The sequence below is a fragment of the Urocitellus parryii genome, chromosome 4 (assembly GCF_045843805.1).
Source record: "Urocitellus parryii isolate mUroPar1 chromosome 4, mUroPar1.hap1, whole genome shotgun sequence".
Lineage (NCBI taxonomy): Eukaryota > Metazoa > Chordata > Mammalia > Rodentia > Sciuridae > Urocitellus > Urocitellus parryii.
Window position 1 is genome coordinate 128,815,525 of NC_135534.1, and position 12,071 is coordinate 128,827,595.

The 12,071-nt window shown below is 35.3% G+C and overlaps 1 protein-coding gene across 3 annotated transcripts in view; it reads left to right on the forward strand.

Annotated features, from left to right (window-relative positions):
• Window positions 1-12,071, forward strand: part of Kif27 (kinesin family member 27) — a 99,803-nt gene that overhangs the window by 13,428 nt on the left and 74,304 nt on the right. For 2 of the 3 annotated variants that reach the window (XM_026412476.2, XM_026412477.2), the window contains exon 2: window positions 8,953-9,096. In XM_026412476.2, the coding sequence (XP_026268261.2) occupies window positions 8,953-9,096 (144 nt within the window). Of the gene's footprint in view, window positions 1-4,247; window positions 5,207-8,952; window positions 9,097-12,071 lie in introns of all 3 variants that reach the window. The other variant, XM_026412475.2, reaches the window with a different exon arrangement.

The following is a 12,071-nucleotide window of genomic DNA, read 5'->3' on the forward strand; positions in this document are numbered from 1 at the left end:
AGTTTCTGGATATTCCAAAGAAACAAATGATAGAAGCAGAATGAATTTGTGTGTTTGTTTGGTTTTGGCACTGGAGATTTAACTAAAATGTGCTTTACCATTAAGCTATATCGCCAACCGTTTTTAATTTTGAGATGAGGTCTCACTAAGTTGCTAAAGTTAGTCTCAAACTTGGGATCCTCCTGCTTTAGCCTACTAAGTAACTGGGATAACAGGTGTGTACTACTATGTCCAGCCTGAGTTTGTTTTTAACTTTTTATTAATTAACTAAAATTTGGGGTGCTGGGGATCAAACCAAACATCTTGCCCATAGTACACAGGTGTTATATCACTGAGTTATACTCATAGCCCCTTGTTTTTACTTTTAAGTTGAATAGCTTATTGATTATTAATCTTTTGATTATTAATTTTATGTAAATACTCAGGTGAAAAAGTAGTTCTTCTGATTAATTTCTAGTTCATGTTGTGATTTCCTATAATTGCCTTCCTCTGCATTGAACTCAAGTGTGACTGTGATATCAGCTACAATTATTTTTGTATATTTTCCTCAGAGATTGGGGATGACTTTTACTTTAGGTATTCATCCAGGCTGGTCCAAAACTCTCCTTTCTTTCTCTTAAATTTTCAAATTTTTGTTCCAGCATACCTATTTCTTTTTTTAAGTTTAGAGTTTATATTTTTTATGTTTTTACTTCTTTATATTGACTATTGACATTTACCATCTTTTGTTATGCTTTTCAATGTCTGCCTGTCTGTGCTAGTAACCTTTTTAACTTTAGTAATTAATAAAAAATTGTTTGGAAATCGAAGATTACAATGGTAGGGTCAAAATGCAAGGTTTTTTTTTTTTTTTTTTTTTAAACCGGGGATGGAACCCAAGGGCACTTAACCACTGAGCTACATCCCCAGCCCTTTTAAAAAATATTTAGAGACAGGGTCTCACTAAGTTGCTTAGGGTCTCACTAAGTTGCCGAGGCTGACTTTGAACTCTTGATTTTTCCTGCCTTAGCTCCCTGAGTTGCTGGGCATACAGTTGTGTACCACTATGCCCGGTTCAAAATACAAGTAGTTAAAAAAATAATGACTTTTGTTTTTCTGATTTAAAAGCTAGCATTTTCATTATAGTACATTTTCAAAACAGAAAACTATAGGGAAGAAAACTAAAGATTGTCTTTGATCCCAGAACCTAGAAATAGCAACTTTCTCTCTTCTCTCCTTCTCTCTCTCTTTTTTAATTTATTTTAGTGTGTATGTGTGTGTGTCTGTGTGTCTGTCTGTCTTTGGGGATCCAATCCTGGGCCTCACATGCTAAACAAGTACTCTACCACAAAGCTACACCTCCAGCTTATAGCTTCTCTTTTGGTATGTTTCCTTCTAGATTTATTTTTCTGGATACGTGTAATTTTCTGGATACGTGTAATTTATTTTTCTGGATACTTGCACCACCCACCTCTTATAGTTTTGCATTTTACTTTTATTTAATATTTATATGCATTTTCACATGTCATTAAATATTTTTGAAACTTATGATTCTGTGGTCCTGTGGTAATTTGTCTTATGAATGTGTTATCATATTTTATTTAAGTAGTGTTCCATTGTTGGCCATTTAGGCTGTTTCCAGGTTATAACTATTATTAATAACATTGCAACGAATGGGTTTTTTTGTTTTTTTTTTTCCTGTAAAGGTTTATTGAGAAAATGGGGCTAAGTCCTTCTTGGCAGCTGCTTTCCTCACGGAGGACATTGCTTAGCTCCTCTTGTTTCTTTTTAACGTGGTGGATGTGTCCCCATCCTTTTCTTGGCGAACTTGAGGGCCCAATTGCCCTTGGAGATCTTGAATAGCTCCATGGCATGATGCCCATAGTGGGCACAGCCACACACCTTTCAGATCCTGTCCTGCACGAACTGGTATGCTTGGTAAGGTGCCTCCAATGGTGGCTGTGCTTCGACCTATTCATGTTCTTGGTCACCATGGGCCTCTTGTTGAGGTACCCCAGAGCCATGGCTGTTGCTCTTCAATGGCTCTGGGTGGGGGTGGAGGGTGTAATAACTGTTCTTGGCTGTCCTCCTCTCCTAGACAGATAACACATTTAGCAGAACCTTCCTTGCAATCCCCAGAAAAGTGACTTCCTGGGGAGATTTTTCTAGTGCTTAGGAAAGGAAGATGGGCATTATCATTCAAATAGCAATCTGTAGGGGACTTTAGATCTTGCCTCTTTATAGACCCGTCCTGGCAGTCCTGGCGTTTTTAGATGTCTGAAGAATATGATTTTTGTCTTATTTTTCAGAAAAAAGTAAACATGGTAGTTTATGATCTTATTAGGTAAATCACTATAATTTCTCTCATCTGAATAGAATTCAGACTGATGTTTTGAACTTCTTTATCATATGGAACAGAATTATTGAATGTTGTCTTTTATCAAAAAAATCACAAAAATCATGTATGCTAATTGTGAAGCATTAAACAACATAGAAGTATATGCTATACTACTTGTAATAATTTAATGATTAAAATATTTCACAGCTGATATCAGTCCTGCAAAGGTTTGGAAGGATGTACAAACAATCTTAAAACAAATTCCTATATCTTGTTTAATGGCCCATTCACAACCAAAAATGCATTTGTTTGACAAATTTCTTTATAGTACTTTTCTGTTTGTTTATTTTTTTTCTTTAGTACTTTTTTTTTTTCTTTCTTTCTTTTTTTTTTTTTTGGTCCTGGGGATTGAACTCAGAGGTACTTTATAGTGATTGAACTTAGAGGTACTGTATACTGGACAATTAGGAACAGTTGGGAGGCTTTTTTTTTTTTTAATTCTTTTTAGTTGTAGGTAGACACAATACCTTTATTTTATTTTTATGTGGTGCTCAGGATCGAACCCAGTGCCTCATGCATGTTAGTCGAGCATTCTACCACTGAGCCACAACCCCAGCCCCAGGTGGGAAGCTTTTTAAAAAAATGTTGATTTCTAGGTTCTACTTCTCAGAGTTTCTTATTTAATTGATCTAGGATGGAGACTGGGAATTGCAGTTTGAGAACTGTAGTGCCAAAATATAGCCCAACATTGGAAAAATTTTATGAAAGTTCTGCTGATTTATAACTGCATTGCCATATTAATAATTGATCATTTTCATACTGCTTATTTATGTACATATACTTTAGAACTTAAAAATGAATGAGGATGTTAAAAATGTATCATGATAGAAATGATATAGATGAAATTATTTTTCCAAAAAAATGACATGACAAGATCGGATCAAAGAGGAAGCATTGGCACTATAATTTGAGCAAGGAATCAAGAGCTTGACTCCTCTTATACAAATCCCAAATGCACCTATTCCTTTTCAGAAAATTTTTAATATAAACAATGAATGCAGGTAGTAAGCTTAAGTTATTTTTTATTTCTTATTCTGTTGTTGAAATAGAAACTTCTTTGATTTTTTTGAATTGCCATCTCATCTGTTTACCTTGCACTCATATTGTGTAGGGCATGCCTGTTTTTAAAATGAATACCCAACTTTATTTTTACTGAAATTTTCATAGTTGATTATGATTCCACAATACAAAAAAACCTTAAAGCTAAGGGTGGCTTGTATATTAAAAAAACTAAAACTGATTTCTTTTAATAAATTTACTATTAATTTAGCTCTTTCAATTTATGTATTTAATCTATTTTCTTTTAATTTGAAAATCAAAATATTGAAATTAAGTGGATTTTAGTGGATTTCTTTGTTCTTGATGATGGAGATTGACCCCAGGGCCTTGTATGTGCTAAGCACTTGTTCTACCTCTGAGTTATAACCTCAGCCCAGGAGTTTGTCATTTAAGATAGTTAAGTGTGATATTTGGATCCAAAAAACTAGATTTTTTTAAAAAATATATCTTTTTTTAATATTTATTTTTTACTTTTAGGTGGACACAATGTCTTTATTTTACTTTATGTGGTGCTGAGGATCGAACCCAGTGCCTCATGCATGCTAGGCGAGCACTCTACCTCTGAGCCACAACCCCAGCCCCTAAAAAAAATATATCTTGTACAGTTTAAATATTAAACTGAGTGCTGTCTGCTAAAATGAGTCCTTTGGGAGATTTTCTGAAATTGTTTAATGATGTTATTGATGTTACTATTTGAAATTTTTTATTTTTAATGAAATATTTTAGCTGAGCTGTTTCACAAATGATAAGTGTTGTGTGGTTAGTTTAATTATACTGGATTTTGATGAAATCTTGCTGTTGCTATTTCAAGTGATTGTTGGGGCCAAGGAATGCCACGTGGAGAGTGTGGATGAAGTAATGAGTCTTCTAGAGATGGGGAATGCAGCCAGACATACAGGTACCACCCAGATGAATGAGCACTCCAGTAGATCACATGCAATTTTTACAATCAGCATTTGTCAAGTTGAGAAAACTATGGAGGCATCAGAAGATGGATCATGGTATTCCCATCGGCATATTATCTCAAAGTTCCATTTTGTAGATTTGGCTGGATCGGAAAGAGTAACCAAAACAGGGAATACTGGTGAACGGTTCAAAGAATCCATTCAGATCAACAGTGGGTTGCTGGCTTTAGGAAATGTAATAAGTGCCCTCGGGGACCCACGTAGGAAGAGTTCACATATTCCATACAGGGATGCTAAAATTACTCGGCTTTTGAAAGATTCCCTGGGAGGCAGTGCCAAGACTGTCATGATAACATGTGTCAGTCCATCTTCCTTGGATTTTGATGAGTCCTTAAATTCTCTGAAATATGCCAACAGAGCACGGAATATTAGAAACAAACCCACTTTAAACTTTAGCCCTGAATCAGACCGTATAGATGAAATGGAATTTGAGATTAAATTGCTTCGAGAAGCATTGCAAAGCCATCAGAGTAGTATCAGCCAAACTAGCCAGATCCCACGAGAGGGCAGTCCTGATAAAAACAGGATCCATTCTCTTGAGGAGCAAGTAACTCAGTTAAAAGGAGAATGCCTGGGTTACCAAAATTGTATAGAGGAAGCCTTTACCTTCCTGATGGACTTAAAAGATGCAGTCAGACTAAACCAAAAGCAGCAACACAAATTGCAGGACTGGTTTAACATGACTCAGGAGGTCAGGAAGGCTGTCCTCACTTCATTTCAAGCAAACCAAGGAATTGGAAACCTGGAAGGAGGACCACAGCATATCACAGTTCTCCAGCTGAAGAGAGAGCTTAAAAAATATCAGGTACTCTATTTTTGCAAATGTCTTTTAACATCTACCTTAATAGAAGATAGTTGGATTTTCATATGTGTCTTAGCATTTTTTTGCTGAAATTATTAGGAAAATCTACTCTCATATAGATTTGTAGTTGGAAGGGGGTTGTATTTTAATAACTTTTTTAGGTAATTTTGAAAGTTATTTGATACTGCATCAAAATTCAAAGCAAAATAGAAATTTCTGGTGTTAATTTGCAATGTGTGTTTAGCACTGTTTTGTCATATTAATATATATACACTAAAACCTACTTATTTTTTTCTAATCCTTTGAATGGATCTTTTATATGCACACGATTTTGAATCATCATTCACTGGTTATTTGGAAAATAAATCACGTCTTTAATATATCAGTGATCTCATTAACAAAGTTGTTAAGAATTAGAAGCTGTCAAGCTCTTAGTGGAAGAAGTGTTTTCCAAAATTCTGATTTTTTTTCCCTGAAATTCAGGCTTTATTTGTAACAAATATTGATGGATTTCTTAAAATGAGAGGTTCATATTTTTAAGAATATGACTGCCAACATATTCAAGTCTGGATAACCTTAGATTGTCATTCTTTTTTTGATACTAGGAATTGAACCCAGGGGTACTTAACCACTGAGCCACACACATCCTCAGCCCTTTTTATTATTTTGAGACAGGGTCTTGCTAAGTTTCTTAGGCCTACTAAGTTGCTGAGGCTAGCTTGGGACTTGGAATCCTCCTGCCTTGGCCTGGGGTTATAGTTAGTCATTCTTTTGTTTTTGTTTTGTTTAGTTGTAGTTGGACACAGTACTTTTATTTTATTTATTTATTTTTATGTGGTGCTGAGGATCGAACCCAGGGCCTCACATGTGCTAAGTGAGCTCTCTACTGATGAGCCACAACCCTAGCCCTAGTTTGTCATTGTTTATGGGAAAAATAGTACTGTATGAAGAAAGTTGTTAGTTCTGCTTAAAACTCAGCTGCACAGGTGCTTTTCCCATAGACAGCTGTTACCCTTCAATATGCAGCAGGAATATTTATGAATATGTTCCATTTTGTAAGGCTCAATAAATATCTCTTCTAATTTACTTTTCCTGTCTTTGTGCCTAGGGAGTTTAACAGTGGCAAGCTAAGGGATGAGATTTATAGACATATGTAGGGAAACATCCCAAAGGTTATTGTGAGGGCAGCTTGGTAAGATGGACTGCTTAAGGAGATTGCTAGCCAAGGTAACAAGGTGAGGCATGCTCTGCATGAGAAGAAGCAGGAATATTTTCTCTTCTCAGTCCTGCTTCTTGAGTCTATTAGGCAAGCAGGTAAGTGCTTAATTTTAAAAATTCTTGGCTAACATAAGATCGTAGACCATTTCACAGATGCAGTATTAGCCAGATTATTGTGAGGAAAGTAAGCATCATTTTGAGATCATCATCTCCTTTTTAGAAGCTGCCAGATAGTATTACAGTCTGATTTTTCACCATTAGTCAATTATTGGAATACTCTACCTCCTTATAAATACCTCTGTAAGGAATTTTTTTATTCCAAATTTTGGATATAAGAATAGTATGTATGGGCTAGGGTTGTGACTCAGTAGTTGAGCGCTCATCTAGCACGTGCAAAGCCCTGAGTTCGATCCTCAGCACCACATAAAAATAAATAAATAAAACAAAGGTATTATGTCCAACTACAGCTGAAAAATAAATATTTTTTTAAAAAAGAATAGTATGTGAAGGTACATATTTTGAAGAGATAAAAACTTTTTAAATAAATAGTAAACCAAATAAAACTAAGTTATAAATAATTTGTACTTAAATATACCAAACTAGAAGTTATATTTTAAATTTCTCAATTAGTTGCCTACAGAAAGAAGATATTAACTAATGAGAATTATATCTTAATTTACAGATGTAACTATAGGTTATGCAGCCATAAAGCATTATAAGGATAATCAGCATCACTTCCCCTCCTAATTTGGTGAAGAATCCAAACAGAAAAGAAGGGACTTGCCTAGAGTCCTGCTATGAAGCTGTGATAAAAATCAAGGCTGGCTTTAGACCAGGGTTCCCAGTACAGGATCCCATCCACTGCTGTGTCACCTCTGGATGAGTCATACACATACTGCAAACATCTTCATTTTGTTGATTAAATCTTTTTTGTAAAGAGAGCAGTATTTTTGTAAATGAACTACTCATTCTTGGCTATACCTGTCGCCTTGTAGAAAGAACATTCCTGTGAAGGAAAGTTAGAATACGAATGAGTGCATCTTTGTGTGTGTGTGTGTGTATGTGTGTCTCAAAAAAGAAATAGGAGCCATGTGTGGTGGTCCACGCCTGTAATCCCAGCACCTTGAGAGGCTGAGATAGGAGGATTACGAGTTGAAAGCCAGCCTCAGCAAAAGTGAGGTACTAAACAACTCAGTGAGACTCTGTCTCTAAATAAAATACACAATAGGGCTAGGGATGTGGCTCAGTGGTTTAGTGCTCCTGAGTCTAATCTCTGGTACCAAAACAAAGGGAGGTGGGATACCAGGCTCTGTGGTTCCTGCCTATAATCCCAGCAGCTCAGGAGGCTGACGCAGGAGGATCATGAGTTCAAAGTTAGTCTCAGCAATTTATCGAGGCCCTAAGCAACTCAGTAATACCCTGTCTCTAATAAAAAAAATATAAAAAAGGGCTGGGGATGTGGCTCAATGGTTAAGTGCCCCTGGGTTCAATCTCTTGTATGTCCCCCCCCAAAAAAAAGAAAGAAGAAATAGGTCCCTAGAATTTAATCTCAGGGGTTTGGATACACTGTATCATCTGGAAAGAGATTTAATCTCACTGAGCCTTAGTTTCTTAAATGTAAAGGAATCATGTTTACTCACTGAAATTTTTAAAATACTAAGCAGGGGAGCCAGCTGTGATGGTGCACTTCTGTAGTCCTAGCAATTTGGGAGGCTGAGATAAGAGGATAGGAAGTTTGAGGCCAGCCTCAGCAACTTAATGAGGCCCTAAGCAATTTAGCAAGGCCCTGTCTCAAAATAAAAATAAAAAGGGCTGGGATTGTAGCTTAGTGCTAAAGTGCACCTGGGTTCAATTTCCAGTACCCCCCCCAAATATATATATAATACATACATGCATATACACAGAGAGAGAGAGTCAGTATCTGGCATGAAGTGTAGGCCCTTGGCAAATAATTTTCTGTTTAACTTAAAGATTATTCAATAATTATTATTTGCATAATCCAAGTTTACTTTAAAACAGACTAGTTTCACCAGAAACAAAGTACTAAAACTGCTTAATCATCTTTTCAGGCTTCAAAATATATCTCTTAATAGTGAAAGAATACAAAATCTGCAAATATACTTTATTTAAATGTCCAAATATGTTCTTAAACTCTGTAGGTCAGTTTGGAAAATAAGAACTCTTTGATTTTTAAAAACCCACATTAAAATCTCACAGTGATTCTTGCAAACTTGTAAAATGTTCTCTAGAACCTAGGTAACTATTTAATTAAACTAGATAACTAGTTTTCATATGCAGGAAATAAAAATTTCTGTCTTCATAGTAGTTAATTCCTATGTTACAACTATGATAGGTCCCTCAACTGTTTCTGTCTTTCTTAGAAACCAGAAAAAAGTAAAAATGAAAAGGATAAGATGAATTTAAGAGACATTGTCAAGCTGTCATTAAATCATGATTTTTTTGTGGTATTATATAGGTTCTTCTGAGTATTTTCTGTGGTGAATATCACATGTGCCTTCTTTCCTTCCCAGTGTGCTCTTGCTGCTGATGAAGTAGTATTTAATCAGAAGGAACTGGAGGTGAAGGAACTAAAGGATCAAGTGCAAATGATGGTACAGGAAAACAAAGGACATGTTGTTTCTTTGAAAGAAGCTCAAAAAGTGAATAGGTTACAGGTAGGGTTTCTTATATTTAGCTCAGTAGATGTAATACATAACTAATAGATTTTAAGTGTAAGTGGGTTCATTTCCAAAAGGATATTTCAGTTGAAGAGTTCTATACTGAAAGAATTATAGGTTTCCCCCTTAATCTGCTTAAGGATTCTTTTTTTTTTTTGGTATGGAGGATTGAATTCAGGGCCACTCAACCACTGAGCTACATCTCCAGCCCTATTTTGTATTTTATTTAGAGACAAGGTCTCATTGAGTTGCCTAGCACCTTGCCATTGCTGAAGCTGGCTTTGAACTTGAGATCCTCCTGCTTCAGCCTCTCGAGCTGCTGGGATTACAGGCGTGTGCCTCTGCCCCTAGCAAGGGGAAAACATTTTTATTGTTAGTCAGACTTCTGTTTTACAAATATAAAGATAATATCAATATCCAAGGACTTAATTTACAAATTATATTATAATTATCTTTTCTCTATATTTCTCCTTCAGTTGTTTACAAAGGTACTAGGCAACATGATATTAAGAGTTGGAAAATAGGGCTGGGATGTTGCTCAGTGGTAGAGTGCTTGCCTGGTCTCTGAATTCAGTCCTCAACACCACCAAACCAAACCAAACCAAACACAAAAGATCTGAAAGATAAACGTATAATTTAAACTTTTTAATTTACTAGATTATCTTTTTACCTATGGATGATTTCTTCTTCTTTTTTTTTTTTTTTTTTTTTTTTTTTTTTAGTACTGGGTAATTGACCCAGGGGTACACTATTAAGATGCCATATCCCAGCTCTTTTTTTTTTTTTAATTTTTTAAATTTTGAGACAGGGTCTTCCTAAGTTGCCAAGGCTAGCCTCAAACTTTTGGTCCTCCTGCCTCAGCCAGGCATGAACCACAAAGACCAGCAGTGATTTGCTCTTTAACTTTGGTTAAATCTTCCATATTCTGTATCTTAGCATTCCTATCATTAACATAGATATGTGCGCAGTTTAATACTGAGTATGAACCTTGGCAGTCACTCCCTAACCATCCCCAAAAATAGTTAATATCATTTAAAGCCTTTAGTTTCCTATCAGTAAAATAATTAGTGCCCTAAGAAATTATCTGATCCAATACAAATTAGATTTTGATTTTAATATTATTTTATTTTTAACCCTTCTAATTGTGTAATTATGTTTGCATGTATTTGTGGTGTGTAATGTGATAATCCAGTACATACAGTGTGTAATGATTAAATTAGGGTAGTTAGCATTTCCATCTTATACATTTATTATTTCTAACATTTGGACCTTTTTAACCCTTTCCTCTAGTTTTATAAAACATATATGCTAGAGTGTTGTAGACTTTATAAAACATACTAGATTGTTGTATACATAAATTAGAATATTATAACTCTATATTATAACTATAAACTATAGTTACCCTACTGTACTATAAAACATTAGAATTACTTTTTTTTCTTGATATTGGTTGCACCCAGTGGTGCTCTGCCACTGAGTCACATCCCTGGCCCTTTTCATTTTTTATTTTGAGACTAGATATTGCTAAGTTGCCGAGGCTTGCTTCAAAATTACTATTCTCCTGCCTCAGCTTCCCGAGGATTACAGGCATGTTCCACTGTGCTGCACTTAAAATTTTTTACAAAATTGACACATAATAATTGCACATATTTTATCAAATGAGAAAAGTTAGTATATTTATCACCTCAGATGTATGTAATTTCTTTATGCCTGGAACATTCTAAATCCTCTATACTAGCTATTTTTTAAATGTAATTTAAAAAATAAGAATTGCATTACAATTCTTATTACATATATAGAGCACAATTTTTCATATCTGTGATTGTATATATAGTATATTCACACCAATTCATGTCTTCATACATGTATTTTGGATAGTAATAATCATCACATTCCACCATCATTAATTATCCCATGCCGCCTCCCTTCCCCTCCAACCCCTCTGCCCTATCTAGAGTTCATCTATTCCTCCATGATCCCACTATGAATCAGCCTCCTTATATCAAAGAAAACTTTTGGCATTTGTTTTTTGGGATTGGCTGACCTCACTTAGCATTATCTTATCTAACTCCATCCATTTACCTGCAAATGCCATGATTTTATTCTCTTTTTATTACTGAATAATATTCCTTTGTGTATATGTGCCACACTTTTTCTTATCTATTCATCTATTGAAGGGCATCTAGGTTGATTTCACAGTTTAGCTATTGTGAATTGTGCTGCTATAAACATTGATGTGGCCGTGTCCCTATAGAATGCTGTTTTTAAGTCCTTTAGGTATAGACCGAGAAGAGGTAAATGGTGGTTCCATTCCCAATTTTCCAAGAAATCTTCATACTGCTTTCCATATTGGCTGCACCAATTTGCAGTCCCACCAGCAGTGTATGAGTGTACCTTTTCCCCAACGTCCGCACCAACACTTATTGTTGTTTGTATTCATAATAGCTTCCATTCTGACTGGAGTGAGATGAAATCTTAGAGTGGTTTTAATTTGCATTTATCTAATTGGTAGTGATGATGAACATTTTTTCATGTATTTGTTAATTGATTGTACATCATCTTCTAAGAAGTGTCTCTTCAGGTCCTTGACCCATTTATTGATTGAGTTATTTGGGTTTTTTGGGGTTTTTTTTGGTGTTTAGCTTTTTGAGTTCTTTATGTACCCTAGTTTTTAGTGCTCTATCTGATGTGTGAAGAGTAAAGATTTTCTCCCAAGATGTAGGCTCTCTATTTACTTCATAGATTGTTTCTTTTGCTGAGAAGAAACTTTTTAGTTTGAGTCCATCCCATTTATTGATTCTTGATTTTACTTCTTGTTCCACAGGAATCTTATTAAGGAAGTCGGGGCCTAATCCCACCTGATGGAGATTAGGGCCTACTTTTTCTTCTGTTAGATGCAGGGTCTCTCGTTTTATTCTTAAGTCCTTGATCCATTTTGAGTTGAGTTTTGTGCATGATGAGAGATAAGGGGT